This window comes from Bos taurus, chromosome 1 (assembly GCF_002263795.3).
Source record: "Bos taurus isolate L1 Dominette 01449 registration number 42190680 breed Hereford chromosome 1, ARS-UCD2.0, whole genome shotgun sequence".
Lineage (NCBI taxonomy): Eukaryota > Metazoa > Chordata > Mammalia > Artiodactyla > Bovidae > Bos > Bos taurus.
Window position 1 is genome coordinate 44,456,265 of NC_037328.1, and position 17,738 is coordinate 44,474,002.

At 38.6% G+C, this 17,738-nt stretch overlaps 1 protein-coding gene across 3 annotated transcripts in view; it reads left to right on the forward strand.

The window, feature by feature from the left end:
• Positions 1-17,738, forward strand: part of CMSS1 (cms1 ribosomal small subunit homolog) — a 395,379-nt gene that overhangs the window by 370,310 nt on the left and 7,331 nt on the right. For all 3 annotated transcript variants that reach the window (XM_005201216.5, NM_001038215.2, XM_059886727.1), the window contains 6 exon segments: positions 2,206-2,277; positions 4,881-5,010; positions 10,139-10,198; positions 11,152-11,254; positions 14,552-14,612; positions 15,045-15,132. In XM_005201216.5, coding sequence (XP_005201273.2) covers positions 2,206-2,277; positions 4,881-5,010; positions 10,139-10,198; positions 11,152-11,254; positions 14,552-14,612; positions 15,045-15,132 — 514 coding nt within the window.

Genomic DNA, 17,738 nt, shown 5'->3' on the forward strand with positions numbered 1-17,738 from the left:
CATCTTCTTACCTCGTCTCTCTGAGGGTAAACATCAGCATTTGTAAGGCAGTTAGCAAAGGTTAAGAAATTTCAGTACTGAGGGATTTGTGTTTCTTCATAAAGTCATCTTACTTTTATGGAAATTGATCCATAAACTCGCATCTTCCTTAGCATCCTGCTGCAGCCAGCTAAAGTGACTGCTCCCAGAACATAAATATCATACTGTATGTCCTTTAAGATGACGTAAGAGTTTGAACCTAATATACAGAATCTTGACAAAAGCAATTGTCAAGCCTGTTTTTTTTTTTTCCCTTTGCATGATTCAGAATTGTTGATTTTTTTTTTTTCCTTCTGGAATTGGAGAATCCATGTCCTTATAACTGAACTCATTTCCACATTTAATTTCTGTTGTGTTTAATTAGCTTTGTAAACCTAACATGAATACAACTCCACACATTGAACATACACTCGGAGAGCACCTCCATTTGCTAAATAGGGAAATGAAATAGATTCTACATTTGCTTCCCCAAAACCTTGCTACTGGTGACAAGATACTGCAGTATGCCTTGAGGCATCTAGGGATCTACTAATTGTATGCAGGCTTTGCCATAGGAGCATAAGCCGACATTGACCTGATCTGGACCTGATCTGTAACTGGACTCTTAGGACTGTCTGGCAGCTTCTGTGACATATTAGCGGCCATGGCCCCGGTTCTAATTGGCATCAGATTAGAGTGTATCTGCATCTACAAGACAGTTTAACTTTCTAAATAAGCGAGATCATAATATCTTTCTTTCTTTAGCTATGATGCATTTGTACTTTGCAGGGTTTTTGTTTTAACTAAGAAGCAGCTGAGATTTCAAGATTCCCACTTGAATCTACTTCTCTACCACTGAAATAGAGTCTAGAAACTGCTGGTCCTGGCCCCATGCCTTGAAGAAATTATATAGCGTTTTATTTCTCTGGCTTCAGGCCATAGGCATTCTTAATCTTCAGACTGTCTGCAAACTTTAATAGAAAGCTTCATCTGTACTCATTTTAAACAGAACCAGTGGAGACAAGATTGGTTTAGTTAGTAGTTTACCAGCTAAAACTGAGTACTCTCTAGTTGGAATGGAAACTCAATGAAGAAAAAACTCAGAATAAGTTTTCACTTACATTTTATATCTTACTTGGCAACTGGTTTGAAAATGTTGCATAAAAGATCCAACACAGGAAACATTTTATACAACTGCTTATGATTAATAAATATGGAATTTGAAGCATTCCGTTTTATAAATCAAAGTCTTAGCCCAAATTTCCTGTTTTTCTACGCTTAAAAAAAGAACCCTTAGGATAAAAATAGCACTAAACTGTATAGGGTACTCCAGGGGTCAAGGCTACAGGCAAAATCAATTACTCAGGATGCCATGGTGCTGAGACTTTTGTCAGACCATTAGCAGAAACATTCATTTTGTAGTCACTGTAGATAAGGCATTCGGTGCAGCTGGTTTTATAAAAATGTAAGTAAATATATCCTACTTCAGATTTTCTGTGCCTATTGAGAAGAGGAAAGGAATGGATAACAAAATGATGTCAGTGACTTGGAAATACAGTCTCACACATTGCTAGTTAGTAGACCACACCAGTCATGCTAGTCAAAGACTTTTATTTTTACTATATCTTAATTTTAACCATATTTCTTTCTGCCTATATTTTACAAACCTGGCCACTGTCTTCCACTTTTAATACCCTGTACCACCACCTCAAAACATATATTCACTCACTCACACATTTTGACCTTTGTCCATAGGTCCTGTCTTAGGTCATCTGCAGTTTCTCACTTTTACAAATTCTCTCAGCCAGCCCCTGCATAATAGCCTACAGTGGATGTTGCAACATTTCTTTGTCCGTATTACCAAGATATTCTGAAGAATACATGCATGACAATAGGTAATTTGGGATTCATACCGTTAGTTGACAACCTCATCATGCTAAGTGAAGTGAAAGTTGCTCAGTCCTGTCTGACTCTTTGGACTCCATGTACTATACAGTCCATGGAATTCTCCAGAAATCCAGGCCAGAATACTGGAGTGGATAACTGTTCCCTTCTCTGGGGGATCTTCCTCACCCAGGGATCAAATGCAGGTCTCCCACACTGCAGGCAGATTCTTTACCAGCTGAGCCACCAGGGAATGGCTCATCACACTAAGATGAAAGTTTTCTCATTTGCGTTTCTTTTTAGCCTAAAGAATGTTTCTTGATACAACCAAAGGAAACAAATGAAGATGCCACCAAGACCAGGAAGAGGAAAAAGGTAATATTATTTTTTACAGTGATGTGGCCCTGCGTGGTTTCCATCACATTGTTATATTGTGTACTTTGATGAGGCAGTTATTGTAATCCCCACTTTAGAGATTCAAAAGTTGTAAAACTCACTGAGCTTTGGTGACTCTCTTAAGGTCACTAGTAATAAGTGTTTCTGCTGGAGCTAAAAATAAATTCTTAGAATTCCTATTTCAGCCTTGTGGATTACCAGGCATCTTTGTTACCCTGTGTTTTCACTGTGGTTAGAAGTCAGACATGGGTTTCTAATTTTAGAAGGGGCCCAGAGCTGTCCTGCCCTCTGGCCCCTCTGGATTTATCCAAGAAAAGAAATTTACCAACCTTCTTTTCTTAACCATTTCATTTTTTAAAAAATCTTATATCTTAGAGTATTAATAAGAAAAGATTAAGCAGATGAAAGTAGTGTAAGTATAAGGCATTTCTGACTCTAAGTTTGAACCATAATTTAAAGCAAAAGACTCCCCTTGCATTTTCAGATTGCCTGTGAACATATGGGAAACTCGGTTGCTCCTATACAGACTTTCTTATGAAGAAAGTGTGGTTAGCTTTGACCTTCTACCACTGTTGTGAAAACAGCAGTGTAATTCTCTCCCTGCCAAGAAGGGTCTACTGCTTTGGTCAGCAGAGGAAATATGATTGGGATTAGAGGAAAGAAAATGGACTCAAACCAATTACTTACCAGCAAGCTTTTAGAAGACTGAGAGTGTGTGTGCCTATGTTTTCCTTGCCTGCATATGGCCAAATAGGAAGATGGGAGATGCCAAATTGGCTGAGGTTTGGCAAGTCCTTAAAGAAATGACCTTAACTTCTCTTTGATAGTTTGTACAGTAATGGCCTTAAGAGTGTTACATTCTTGGGGCTCAAGGTCAGAACTCTAGCTAGATAGTTTAGCCTTGGCTGAGGTCATGCTGAAATGTGCCCACTGATGACATTTTTTTTTTTTTTTTGGTAAAGTTGATTCATTTGACAGAACTTTGTTCTTGGCAGCGGTATGAAAAGGAACATAGTATGGACGGAGTGGGGAAAAGGTGGTGTAGGAGACAAGGAAGGACCTTTCTGAAGTTTTGGTGAAATATTAGAAAGATATAAGAAGGGAAGTTCATGATGAAAGTTAAATGAACAATTTATGTTCCTAGTACATTGCAGGCATTGAGTATATGCTACACAAGTAAATCCAAATCAAAATAGATGTTGTAGAGCATTTCCTGTTCTGCTTTTCATGGGGCCAATTCGAGATGTCTCTCCCAAGACTTGAGCATTGAGGGTCTTAAGTGCCCTTTTTCAGTGTACTTCTTTGCTGAGATTACTCCTGCAGCTCTTACTTTAATCCCAGAAATCCAAACTGAAACTCAGTGCCTTAAGATCCAGGTTACACAAGAAATTCTCAAATTCTACTCTCCCAGGAATACAGATCGTATGAAGCTTAGAAAGGGGTTTCCATAAGCAAGATTTACCGACTTTTAGGGCTTCCTTGGTGAAAGTCGTGTGGCTCAGTCGTGTCTGACTATTTGCGACCCAATGCACTATAGCCCACTGGACTCCTCTGTCCATGGAATTCTCCAGGCAAGAATACTGAAGTGGGTAGCCATTCCCTTCTCCAGGGGATCTTCTCAACCCAGGGATCAAACCCAGGTCTCCTGCATTGCAGCCAAATTCCTTACCATCTGAGCCATGAGGGAAGCCTAAGGTGGCTCAGTGATTAAAGAATCCACCTGGCAGTACAGGAGACATGGGTTCGATCCCTGATCTGGGAAGATCTCACATGTTGCAAAGCAACTAAGCCCGTGTGCTACAACTGTTGAGCCTGTGCTCCAGAGCCCCGGAGCTGCAACTACTCAGCTTACGTGCGGCAACTACTGAAGCCCGAGCACCCTAGCCCACGCTCCACAAAAAGAGAAGTCACCACAATGAGAAGCCAGCACACCTCAATTAGAGAGTAGCCCCTGCTTGCCACAACCAGAGAAAGCCTGTGCAGCAATGAAAACCCAGCATGGCCAAAATAAATAAATAAATAGTAAAATAAATAAAAATTCTAAAAAAGAAAAAAAATCCACAAGGATCATTTACAGAAACTGACCACATGCCTGGGCATAATGCAAATATCAATAACAGTTTTTAAAGAAATAGTATCATATTGACTGCAAGCTCTGTATATAACACAAGTAAGTGAAAGAATAAAAAAATAAAATAAACACTTATTGACTTTTAACAGAAAATGCCTGGAGAATCCCAGGGACAGGGGAGCCTGGTGGGCTGCTGTCTATGGGGTCGCACAGAGTTGGACACGACTGAAGCGACTTAACAGCAGCAGTACCTATTATAGACTCCTGCAAAATTTTTAGTTCTCCTAGAAATCATAGACCAAGGAGTCTCTTAGATCATCTGCTTTTCAAAGCAGTATTTATGTCTAAAAAGTATCTTTCAAGTTTTCTCAAGTGTATTTATTAGAACTCCCATTCACACTTGGCCATCACCAGAACCTATTTACAGTTTAAATGCCAGAGGAATCAACCTATCCTCAGCCAAATGCCACTCTAAAAATCTGTCTTCCCATTTTTACTTCTTTCTCGTCAGAAGAAAATTACTGATATTCTTGCAAAATCAGAGCCAAAACCAGGGACACCTGAAGACCTACAGAAGCTGATGAAGGACTATTACAGCAGCAGTCGCTCAGTGATTGAACTAGAAGAACTAACCCTACCAGGTACAGCCAGGCTTCCTGTTGTTCTTCCCTCTAATGAATGTGTTTTCCATGTACTAGTACTCCTTTCCTGAACCTTATCATTTTAACTGTTGGATGATTTCTTCATTAAGATGCTAAATGGGATTTGTTCAATCTAATAGATTTGTAAGTTTTTTCACTGCAAAGGTATTGGGTGTGTTTTGGGGACAGATTTTTTTTTTTTTGTACAGATTTTTCAATGAATAAGAATCTTTAATGAGGATAGAAGTTAAATAAAAATAAAGCACACATTTAAAAGTATAGGTGATTAATTTACTCATCCTTTATAGACAAGAACTTTAGCTTTAATAACATTTTAGTTTTGTTGTTGCCCTCATCATGGATGTCTAGTCATTGTTGTGCTTTTAGGGTAGTATTTTAGCTTCCAACCAAGACTTTCTCAAGTAAACCATCTAAAGATATGAACAAAATTCTACATTTTTTAGCAAGGCTGACACCTCACCACGTATGATTCTTAAGTATACTATTATATGAGATCTACTGCCTTAGAATATTTATAATTAAGTTAAAAATATTGGAAAATTCTTTTAAAAACCAATTTTAATTAATTTCAAAATAATGACATAATCTATTACTCTTTTCTTCTGAGACTGAAGAAAATAGATGTCATAAAATCAAACCACACAATGTCAGGCACCACTGCTTCAGATGATCTATGTGTAGACTACTAGGAATATCTAACACCGCTTTTGGAAAAAGTCAAAGGTGGCTTGATTTCCTTTTTCCATTACAACTTTATACTTTCTAGAGACTTGAGAAGCTGAAAAACAGTCCATTCCCTGAATTTTTATAATTCTTTTATAAAATGATGTGTGCATTTTCTTTTTTAATGCACACTGGATTGGAGATACCAGTTCCCCTGTCTGTTCCTTTTCCAAAAGAAATGCCCTGTAGAGAATTGAAGGAACTCATTTCTACATGAGTGAGTCCTGAAGTTTCCTACTTACTGAGCTCAGAAACCCCAATAGCAATTAGAGATGACTCTTCTAAGCACAGCCCCTCCTCAGGAGGAGAGCTCCTCCTGACTACTCTATCTCAGGAACCAGGTGCTGTAACACAGCCTCTTCAAGGTTTAACTGAAGTTTGATTTCACTGTGACTCAATAGTCAATTTTCCCTTTTAGTTCTTTTTTTTTATTTAAATTTATTTATTTTAATTAGAGGCTAATTACTTTACAATATTGTATTGGTTTTGCCATACATCAACATGAATCCGCCACGGGTGTACATGTGATCCCAGTCCTGAACCCCCTCCCACCTCCCTCCCCACTTCTAGTTCTTTGTTAGAATTGCAGAGAGTCAAAAGTCAGAAGAAATCTTTAAGGAGTCACTTGAGTTCCATAGTGAGTTTATATTATATCATCATTAGAGTTCAATAATATAGTTAGGTAAGAATATGTGGTCATGATTAACTTAGGGGAAAATATTTAAAATATGTTAAAAGAAGACTGTTGTAGCCAAAAGGAACAGGTTTTCATTTTTAGTTAAGAAATTAGGCCATTCTGAGTCACAGTGTACGAAAACATCATAGGAAAGTTTTAGAGAAAAGGCCCATCACTACACTGTCAGGGCCGAGACAGAGAGGAGGTCTCTGTTATTTGAAGGAGGGACATGCCACCAGTTATCAGAACAGTCTCAGGAAGGGGCATATATTACTTATATGGATATAAGTAATAAAATATTGTTCCTATTTAGTTTGCCCAGTGTCTGACTTGGTTGTGGTTTGCAAGTTGTGCCTGTAGGGAAGGAACTTGTCTTTTCAATTAATACTGTGCACTGTACATTGTTAATGTCATATACATGGGAACTTAGAGTTTTGAAGCAAGAATCACTTAGAGCTAACTCAGCTGTCCTCCTGAGAGCTGCATTGTAGTTCAGATCAGTGCTAAATGCCTGTAAGCAAATGAATCACCCAGGAACTTAAAAAGCAAATTCCCAGGCCCAGCCCCAAGGAATTCTTACTGTGCCAAGGGGACTCCATTCCAGGAATCTGTATCTATTGTAATGCTCTGCAGGTGAGTCTGATCATATCCAGACTTGGGAGATTACATTTTTAAAGATCATCAGAGGCTCTACAACAGGATATAGAGGGCAGCATCTTTGAAGTTACTCACATACTGTGAATTTGTATGCACTGGGTCACAACATAAGTCTCATTTAATTCAGTAATAGTTTACTCCCTAACACTCTGATGTATTTATAGACAGACTTCTTCTGGTATAAAGAATTTGGATGATAAACATGCTTTTTTATACATCTTACAGAGTTAATAATACTACTGAGTTGCTAGACCATGATCATCGTTGGTTGATCAAGGCCCCTGTGTTTTATTGCTGTTTGTTTCATTGTCTTTCATTGTGTTGTTGTGCTGTGTTGTGTTAATGTTGTATTTTGATGTATTATTCCTGCTCTTCCCCACCCACACTCCAATTTCCTTTCTCCATAGGCATCAATTCTAATGGGTTCCTGTACATTTTTTAATATGCATATGTCATATTGTTGCATGTGGAAGCTTTTTACAATTTATTTAAATGAAGTTGTGCTGCACCTCTCATTCTCTTTCCTCCCTGAACACTTTTTCAAGATACCTGTATAGCTTTATGTACATGTAGTTCATTGCTTCTAAAATGCTACATAGTATTCCAGTGATTTCATCTACCACTACTTATTGCTCATGCATTTTCTCCTATATGGATGTTTAGGTTGCTTCTAGTTCTCCAGCATTATAAATAATACTTGTATGACTGTTTTGAGTGTGTCTTTATATACTACACGAGAATTTCTTTCCATAATGTTTCTTTCTTTCCATTACATTCCAGGAATGTAATCCTGGGTTCATAGGGATATCAGTTCAGTTCAGTTCAGTTCAGTTCAGTCACTCAGTCTTCTCCGACTCTTTGCGACCCCATGAATTGCAGCACGCCAGGCCTCCCTGTCCATCATCAACTCCCAGAGTTTACCCAAACCCATGTCCATCGAGTCGGTGATGCCATCCAGCCATCTCATCCTCCGTCGTCCCCTTCTCCTCCTGCCCCCAATCCCTCCCAGCATCAGAGTCTTTTCCAAGAGTCCACTCTTCGCATGAGGTGACCAAAGTATTGGAGTTTCAGCTTTAGCATCAGTCCTTCCAATGAACACCCAGGACTGATCTCCTTTAGAATGGACTGGTTGGATCTCCTTGCAGTCCAAGGGGAGTCTCAAGAGTCTTCTCCAACACCACAGTTCAAAAACATCAATTCTTCAGCGCTCAGCTTTCTTCATGATGTACACCTTAATTTTATTACAATCCAGCATAGCAATACCACTTTGTACTTCCACCTGTAGTTCCCAAGAATTTCCATCAGCCTACCTTCTCAGCAATGCTTGGTAGATTATACATCTTTTTAACAATTGCCATTCTAATGTATATGCAAAATGTTATCTCATCTTATAGTAATTTGCACGTCCATGGTGACTGGTGAGTTTGGGCATCTCCGCAAAGATCCATTAGCTGTTTCAGCTTTACCTTTGTATATTGCCTATTTCCATGGATTTGAAAATAAAAATGTTTCATTAGTCCACTGAATGTACAACAAGCTTCTATTTCACTACTCTAAAAAATGATGGGCAGTCTTCTTTGGAGAAAAATGTTTGTTGAGGTCACTCATTATCAGAGAAATGCAAATCAAAACCACAATGAGGTACCATTTCACGCCAGTCAGAATGGCTGCGATCCAAAAGTCTACAAGCAATAAATGCTGGAGAGGGTGTGGAGAAAAGGGAATCCTCTTACACCATTGGTGGGAATGCAAACTAGTACAGCCACTATGGAGAACAGTGTGGAGATTCCTTAAAAAACTGGAGATAGAACTCCCATACAACCCAGCAATCCCACTGCTGGGCATACACACCAAGGAAACCAGGATTGAAAGAGACACATGTACCCCAGTGTTCATTGCAGCACTGTTTGTAATAGCCAGGACATGGAAGCAACCCAAATGTCCATCAGCAGATGAATGGATAAGAAAGCTGTGGTACATATACACAATGGAGTATTACTCAGCCATTAAAAAGATTACATTTGAATCAGTTCTAAAGAGGTGGATGAAACTGGAGCCTATTATACAGAGTGAAGTAAGCCAGAAAGAAAAACACCAATACAGAACACTAACGCATATATATGGAATTTAGAAAGATGGTAACGATAACCCTGTATGAGAGACAGTAAAAGAGACACTGATGTATAGAACAGTCTTTTGGACTCTGTGGGAGAGGGTGATGGTGGGATGATTTGGGAGAATGGCATTGAAACGTGTATAATATCATATGTGAAATGAATCACCAGTCCAGGTTCCATGCAGGATACAGGATGCTTGGGGCTGGTGCACTGGGATGACCCAGAGGGATGGTATGGGGAGGGAGGGGAGAGGGGGGTTCAGGATGGGGAACAAGTGTACACCCGTGGTGGATTCTTGTTGATGTATGGCAAAACCAATGCAATATTGTAAAGTAATTAGCCTCCCCCCAATTAATATAAATAAATTTATATTAAAAAAAAAAGAAATAAGGCACCCTGTGCTCTGGAAAAACTGGCAGAACAGGTCCTCAGATAGACTATTTTCAGGAGACAATTTTATGAGCCCTATTCTTGCATCTTTTCATATCTAGAAAAGCCTTCATGGTGAGTGTATGCTTTTTGTGACTAGCAGTAACCTTCATATGACTAGTAGTAGCAGAAATTTTCTGCAAAAAAATGTGCTTGATTGCATGTACTCTCCCTTTACTAAAATTATATGTATACTGACCTTCCTCCCTACCTCTTTGTAACAGTTTTTCAGAGCTATCTGAAATGCTGTCTCCCAGGCTATAATCTTCATTTTGTCCCAAATAAAACTGAACTCACAGCTCAAAAAAAAAAAAAAAAAAGATGGGCAGTAAAAAGTATTATTGTTGATGCTGCTTTTGTTTTAAATGCTCGACAACACTCTAAAATAAATGAGTCCTCAACTCATTAATGTTGTACAACCTGTTCAAGAATACATCATTCACATTTAATGTTTCGAGTGTGTGTTTGCAAAATCCTCTACAAAGTATGCTTCTCATATTTCTAGACTCCTGCTTCCTCAAGGCCAATGATTTAACTCACAGTCTTTCATCATATCTAAAAGAAGGTAAGTAAACTCATTTTTTAAAAAACTATTCATCAAATTGTTATTTCCATTAAAACATGAGGTTTGTCTCTTTAAAATAAAAACTTTTAAAACCTCAAATTTAAAATGAAGTTTCCATCCTAAGTGGATTTTAAATTGATGTTTTTTAGGTCCATCTTGATATTAATTTTTATTTACTTTAATTTTTTCTTGTTTTTCTCTGGTTTTGGGGATTTGAGTTTTGGTCTTGTTTTTGTTGTACAGCACATTAGATGTATTGCTCTTGGAATCCAGAGAATTATATTAGTGTTCTCATCCCAAGTACCCCATCAGTTTGATGTTTGACTTGGCACAAGTTACTGAGGACTCCTCCAGGACTCTGTTTTGTTATGTGAAGGACAAGGAAGTGGGACTATGATCTTGACCCCAACTCTGAGATTCTGAAATTCTGTTCCCATGTTCAGAACTCAGACCATGGCTATTGCTCAGTCTGACTTTGTCTTTTTCATTGTATGTAGACAGTAATAATTAGATTATTCATGCTAGATAGTCATTTATTGTGACCAATAATGAACTAGTTTAGACACAGTAATTTAGCATTCTTTTTTCACATTCTAACCAATTCCAATGACACTCAACTTGAGTTTATAAACCTTTCTTAGCCTCAAATACAGCAAATGTAAATGCAGGTAATAATAGAATCAGTCTCACTGGATTATTAAGTTTTCTTTGTCTTTTTTTTTTTTTTGGTACAAACTTTTTTTACTTCTAAAGCTGGTCACAGTTACTTAGCATATTTTATGTTTTGTGGTATAAATTAATGATGTTCCATTTTAATATCTAACATAACCAGAGAATAGTATCTGAACAATGCTCATTATATTAAATAATAGTGAAGAATTGGACAATATTCAACTTTGGAGGCCTTATTTTGCTATACGTAGGGTAATATTTTTCTTATGGTCTTTTTTCAGTCTGCCCCAAATGGGTGAAACTCCGGAAAAGCCACAGTGAGAAGAAATCAGTCCTGATGCTGATTATCTGTGGCTCTGCCATCCGAGCTGTGGAGCTCATTAGGTTGGAAGCTTCACCTGTTCTATTTCGTGAATGTTTTCTGAGTAACCAATATATGCCAAGCTGATATGTTCTATTTGCTGGCAATGTAGCAATGAAGGAAATACACAGAGTTTCCTCTCTCGTAGAACTTACTCTCCAGTGAGGAAGACAGATGATAAACAAATAAAATACACATTATAATGTCAAGTAGTGATAAGTTCTGTAAGAAAAAAACAAATCATGGCAAAAGAATAGAAGAGAATGGGGGCTGCTTTTAAAAGGATAATTGCAGAAAACCTCTCTTAGGAGACTGACATTTGGACAGAGTTGAACACAGTGAATGAGAATGCCAAGCAGATGTCTGGGAGAAGAGTGTTCCAGGCAGAGGGCATAGTATATACAAAAGGCCCTGAGATGCAGTGCAGTTGGAGGAGCTGAGCAGAGGATTCACATGATCTGAATTATCATTCTAAAGGTTCACTTCGGCTCCTGTGTGGAGAACACACTTTGTGGGGGGCAAGGGTAAAAGCTGGGAGATTATACAGGCGATAACCAATTTGGAGAAATAAATGAAAGAAAAGATCTAATTTAAAACCATATAACAAGAAAAAATAGAACACCAATGCATAAACCTCTCAAAATTTAGATAAAGAAAATATTACACAAGGGATGCAGAACATCTTAAACAGAAAGGTGAACCATGTTAAATTGGAAAATTTGATGTAAATATATCTGTTTACCTAGAATAATCTACAAATTTCATAGATTTCCAATGAAACTTCTATAGTTGTTTTTAAAACTAGATAAAATAGTTCTAAATTCATATAATACAAAAGAAATAATAGCTGTGGAAATTCTAAAAGAGAATGCTAATGAAGGCCTATAGTATCCATCAGATTGTTTTATTAAGAGCCATATTGCAAATTCTCAATAATCAAAACAGTATGGAACTGGCACGTGCATGACAGGTCAGAACAGCGGAGCAGAATTATAGGTTCATAAGTAGACACATACGTATATGTACAGAATATGGCAAAAGTGACAAATGAGTAGGGAAAGATAGACTTTAATCATCGGCATTGGAACAACCAGGTAGCCATCTGAAAAAATTAACTTGGATCCACATCCCACTTCTTATACCAAGAAAAATGCCAAATGGACCAAAAATTTACATATAAAAATTACATTTTATAGATAATTTGTAGGTACTTTACTAAGTGCTTTCACACACCTCTTCATTTACTGTAGCTTTTGTAGAATAAACAAAAAGGCTTCCACTGAATCTGTAGTAACATTCAGTATTCAAAGAAGAGCCATCAGAGTAAAATGGGATTTACTGGGACTCAACCCTCTCCCAGAGCCAGGCTCTTGCTTAGCTTTGACCAGAGATAAAACAAAGGAGAATCCAAGTCCTGAAGAAAAAGGAACTTGATCAAATAGACTAAGGTGCAAAGTAGATTCTTGGTAGTTATTTAGCCTCTATTTTTCTAAATGAAGTAATCTAACCATGAGTAGTTTTTAATGATTGTTAATAGTCCTTCAAATCCTTCTTTCCTGCTCGGCACTCACATTAAATTGTAAAATTCCCTCTCAGTAAAACAGAAGTGTTCCTTTTTTCTGCTCTAAACATAACTGATCTTCAAGACTCCAACTGCTTTTGGACAGCTGTCCTTGCTGGCTCTGAAATCATAGGAGTTCACATTGACTTTTCAGTGTTTAAAAAACTACCGCCGCAGAACTTCCTTCAGATTCGAACACTAGTGGCAAAGGGGTTGGCCTGAAGGTGGCTTCTTAAAAACAAGTTGTCACATCAACTTGAGCACATAAATGCCTTTCTGAGGGACATAGAAACACTGTGGTGCTGTACTTCACTTGCCAATTCTCAGTGTTTTTCTGTGTCTTCAGTAATATTATGATCCATTTCAAGGTCAGGTGATTTGCAGAAGGTGATTTCTGAGCAGGCACAATGAACCCTATTCATAAAGGCAAATATTGAATAATTCTAAATTTTGTAAGATTACCTGTTCTCTTGAGAACCATAAGCTATATTAAATATGTCCCCTAAATTGTCTTCTTAGTTAACCTCACCACAGAGAAAGCTCTCACGTAAGTACAGACTCAAGTGCAACAGAATTTGTGTAGAATGAGTCACCATTTGTAACTTCATATATTCCCACTGGTCAGTAATATTTCTCAAATATAATAGTGATATATAAAGGAGAGTAATATTCCGAGCAGCATTCCCATGTTCTCATCCCAAACATCAACTAGAAGATTATTCTTTTATACCCAATTTTACACATTTATACCCGAAGCATTTCCACATATAAAATTTTACAGATAAGCTCACTCTGCAAAGTCAATAAAAGTAGGGGGCTCCTCTGAATGCAGGGCTGAGCCCTCGGGGCAGCCACACACAGACCTCTGTACATGGCCTTGGGCTCCGGGGAGCACAGGCTGACATCAACGCTAAGATTCTCACAACCAAATTTTGGGTGAGAACTATACTGCAGAGTTTGAAGATAAATTCTCTGCCAGGGATCTAAAGTACAGAACTTTTGTCTTAAAGGTGTTTAAAAACAAAATCCAACCAAGTAAATTAAAGGTCACATCGACTTTTTCAACAATTCGTGGATCAGGCAGCATCCCGTCTAGCTACTAGAAGGACACTCCAAGGGGTTGTGCACAGTGGAAGGTTTTTTGGAAAAAGGGTGGAGCAAGGGGACAGCAGAATGACTGGGAGAGCACACAAGAGCAGAACAACTTATTTTTAGGCCAAAACATCTTTTGGGGTGGGGGAGGAAGCAGCAAGGTTTTAGCTTCCTTTGGGGTTGGAGAGGCCCACAGAACAGGTTGCCTTACTGGGGCTTGACCAGAAATTTCAGACTGGTTGATTAAGATTACATTTCTGAGAGAAGTGGAAACTGTCGTTAGATCAAATATTAAATCAAATATTAAATCTGGGTTCAGTATCACGAGCTTTTAGCATGAGTGATGCCATATTGAGACTGTGGTTTTCATTTTAATACCAATAAAAGGCAAGTCTACATGTTTCAATAATCAAGGAAACCTAAGTAAAGTTAACCTTGTTTCTGAAAGTTAAAAGCCAACCCAAATGCATGCCTGATTAAAGGCCACCCCACTTTTGTTCCAGAGATGGGCTGAAAATCAGAATTTCTGTGTGTGTGTGTATACCCACATATATACACACATAAACGTGCACCTTCTTTTAAATAAATCAAAGGGTAATACATAAGTAGTTGGCATGGCCCTGAATGAGTGAGTTTTCTTATGAGTAAATCTATTTCTTTTCATTAGGTCAATGACTGCATTCAAAGGAGACAGCAAAGTTATGAAATTATTCGCAAAACACATAAAGGTAAGTGAGGGCCTGTGGTTCCTGGTAAGGAGTGGAAGTGATGCCTCAGGGCCACTTCCAGGCCTCAGTTTTTTCACTTCAGCCGCTTTACCTTATCTCCTTAGCAAGTGTGTTCTTTGGTGCCTTCCTTACATATTTAACACCCAATCTGATTTTCTTTGCATTCCCTGCCTTTGTCCCCACAACAGTCACCATTCCTCTGTGCTCTGATATTCCTGTACAGAAGCTGAGGCTTAACCAGTGTTCTAGGGAGATGTTCTCTTCTGTCTTGATGTTAACCTTCTTTGCCCTGGAAGTTGATCCTAAACAGGAGTAGCTCCTTTTGCTGTTTCACTTCTGCTGGTTAGCTTTTAGTTTAAACGCTTTAAAATTGGCTGTGATTGAACTATCTAATGACTCTTCTTTTCTCCCTTCTCTTCCATTTTGAAATAGGTCCAGGAGCAGGTAAAATTGCTGGAGAAGCGTGTAGTACACCTGGGTGTAGGAACTCCAGGGAGGATTAAAGAACTCATTAAACAAGGTATGAGAAGAGGTAGTAATACTCCTACTCAGAGCTGAGTGTTTGCCTTACCCTGTGTGAGTCTGGAAATCACATGTGTGATGCAGTGAGACCAGACCTCTTGTTTTTAGTTAATTCAGGGTTGGAAGCTCAGCCTTTAGTCTCGAAAAACCAGCCAGCAGGTGTAGTGCAGTGGGGAATGATGAGGACTGTTGCAAACACAGTATGTGGGCCCATCTAAACACATTCACATTGCAGTTGCTTTAAGCAGGTTGGTGGATTCACAGTTTATTACACCAGTTTGCAGCCTCTGGACTTTGTAAGCTAATGTGTTGAGTGTTTCCCTCTCACTTAATTGAGTCTTGGCTCCCCAAGGCTCCCATTCCAGTTGAGGGCTGGTATAGAAAATATGATGAAAGAAAATGCAGTTTCTATGGATGAAATTCAAGTATTCTAGAACATTTCTCGTGAGTTCATTTCCTTTTAGTGCTTTACCCAGAAAGTATTCCAGATAGCATCCACTGGTGGGTTTTTATAGTTTGATGACTTTCTCAAAGCCGGTAGCCTAAAAACCTTCTGGCCTACTGATGATCTTCGTACATTTTTCTACCTGCCAGACAGATTAAAGTATTTCTCTTAAATGCTCATTTCCAAATGACTTGTTCAAAACTTTATCTTATAACTGTCTGGAGCTGTTCCTTGATTTCTGTGTGTCTAAAAGTAACGTGTTCATCAACATAGTATCTCAGTATGGAGATGATCTTTTACCTGGAAGCAAAAAAGAGCTAAAAATACTATCGTTTCTCTCCAGATGAAAACCATGCATAAGTGAACCCACTATATGCAGAAGTCTGTGCAATTACAAGTAGCAAACTTGGTAGACCTAGACAAGGAGAGGGAAACAAATATTTTTTGAGTTCCTACTTGTACTTGGTGCTATGCTAAACACCCTTACATATCTCATTTAGTACACACAGCATCCTTGCAGGCTAGCATTCTTAAGAGAGAAAACTGCAGCTTAGAAGGGTTATGTAACCCCTCCCAAGACTCTCATTCTAGGCCTTCCTGATTCCAGAGGCTTTCCCCTTCAAGGAGCTCCTGATCTAGTTGAAGAGATAAATGTACACAGAATGAGAATGACAGCAGTAAGTGCCGAGGGCCAAGCCAGCACTTGAGTCTATATGAGTTGAAATGAAGGAGAGGTTGTTTCAGTGGCTGAATCTGCAAGGAAGGCTTTATAGAGAAAGGAGTCTTTAACTGATATTTGAAGTATGGATAGGATTAAAATAGGATCTTTGAAGTATGGAGATGTAAGAAAAGCATTCAGGAATGAGAGAACAGCTGAATCAGAAGTAGGCAGGTAGACACACAGACTATATAGAGGAGGCAATATCGTGTCAAGGAGAAGAGCCTCTGCTATAGACTGAAGCCTCTGGATGCACATCCCAGATCTGGCAGTGACCATCTCTGTGACTTGGCAAGTTTCTTAACATTTCTGAACCTGTTTCTTTATCTGAATGACAGAGATGGTAAATGCACCCACCTTACTGCAAAATTCAGACTTAAATTGAAGAAAGTAGGGAAAACCATTAGGCCATAAAGGAATAACCTAAATCGAATCTCTTATGATGTGACAAATAGATTCAAGGGATTAGATATGATAAACAGAGTGCCTGAAGAACTGTGGATGGAGGTTCGTGACATTATATAGGAAGTGGTGATCAAAACCACCCCCAAGAAAAAGAAATGCAAAAAGGCAAAATGGCTGCCTGAAGAGGCCTTACAAATAGCTGAGAAAAGAAGAGATGCAAAAGGCAAAGGAGAAAAGGAAAGATATACCCATCTTAATGCAGAGTTCCAAAGAATAGCACGGAGAGATAAGAAAGCCTTCCTAAGTGAACAATGCAAAGAAATAAAAGAAAACAATAGAATAGGAAAGACTGGAGGTCTCTTCAAGAAAATTAGAGATACCAAGGGAACATTTCATACAAAGATGGGCACACTAAAGGATAGAAATGGTATGGACCTAACAGAAGCAGAAGATATTAAAAAGGGGTGGCAAGAATACACAGAAGAACTGTACAAAAAAGATCTTCATGACCCAGATAACCATGAGGTATGACCACTCACCTAGAGCCAGACATCCTGAAGTATGAAGTCAAGTAGGCTTTAGGAAGCATCACTATGAACAAAGCTAGTGGAGGTGATGGAATTCCATCTGAGCTAGTTCAAATCCTAAAAGAAGTGAAGGTCGCTCAGTTGTGTCTGACTCTTTGCATCTCCGTGAACTGTATAGTCCATGAAATTCTCCAGGCCAGAATACTGGAGTGGGTAGCTATGCCCTTCTCCAGAGGATCTTTCCAACCCAGGCATTGAGCCCAGAGCTCCTGCATTGCAGGCAGATTCTTTACCAGCTGAGCCACCAGGAAAGGCCATCCTAAAAGATGATGCTGTTAAAGTGCTGCAGTCAATATGCCAGCAAATATGGAAAACTCAGCAGTGGCTACAGGACTGGAAAAGGTCAGGTTTCATTCCAATCACAAAGAAAGGCAATGCCAAAGAATGTTCAAACTACTGCACAATTGCACTCATTTCACATGCTAGTGAAGTAATGCTCAAAATTCTCC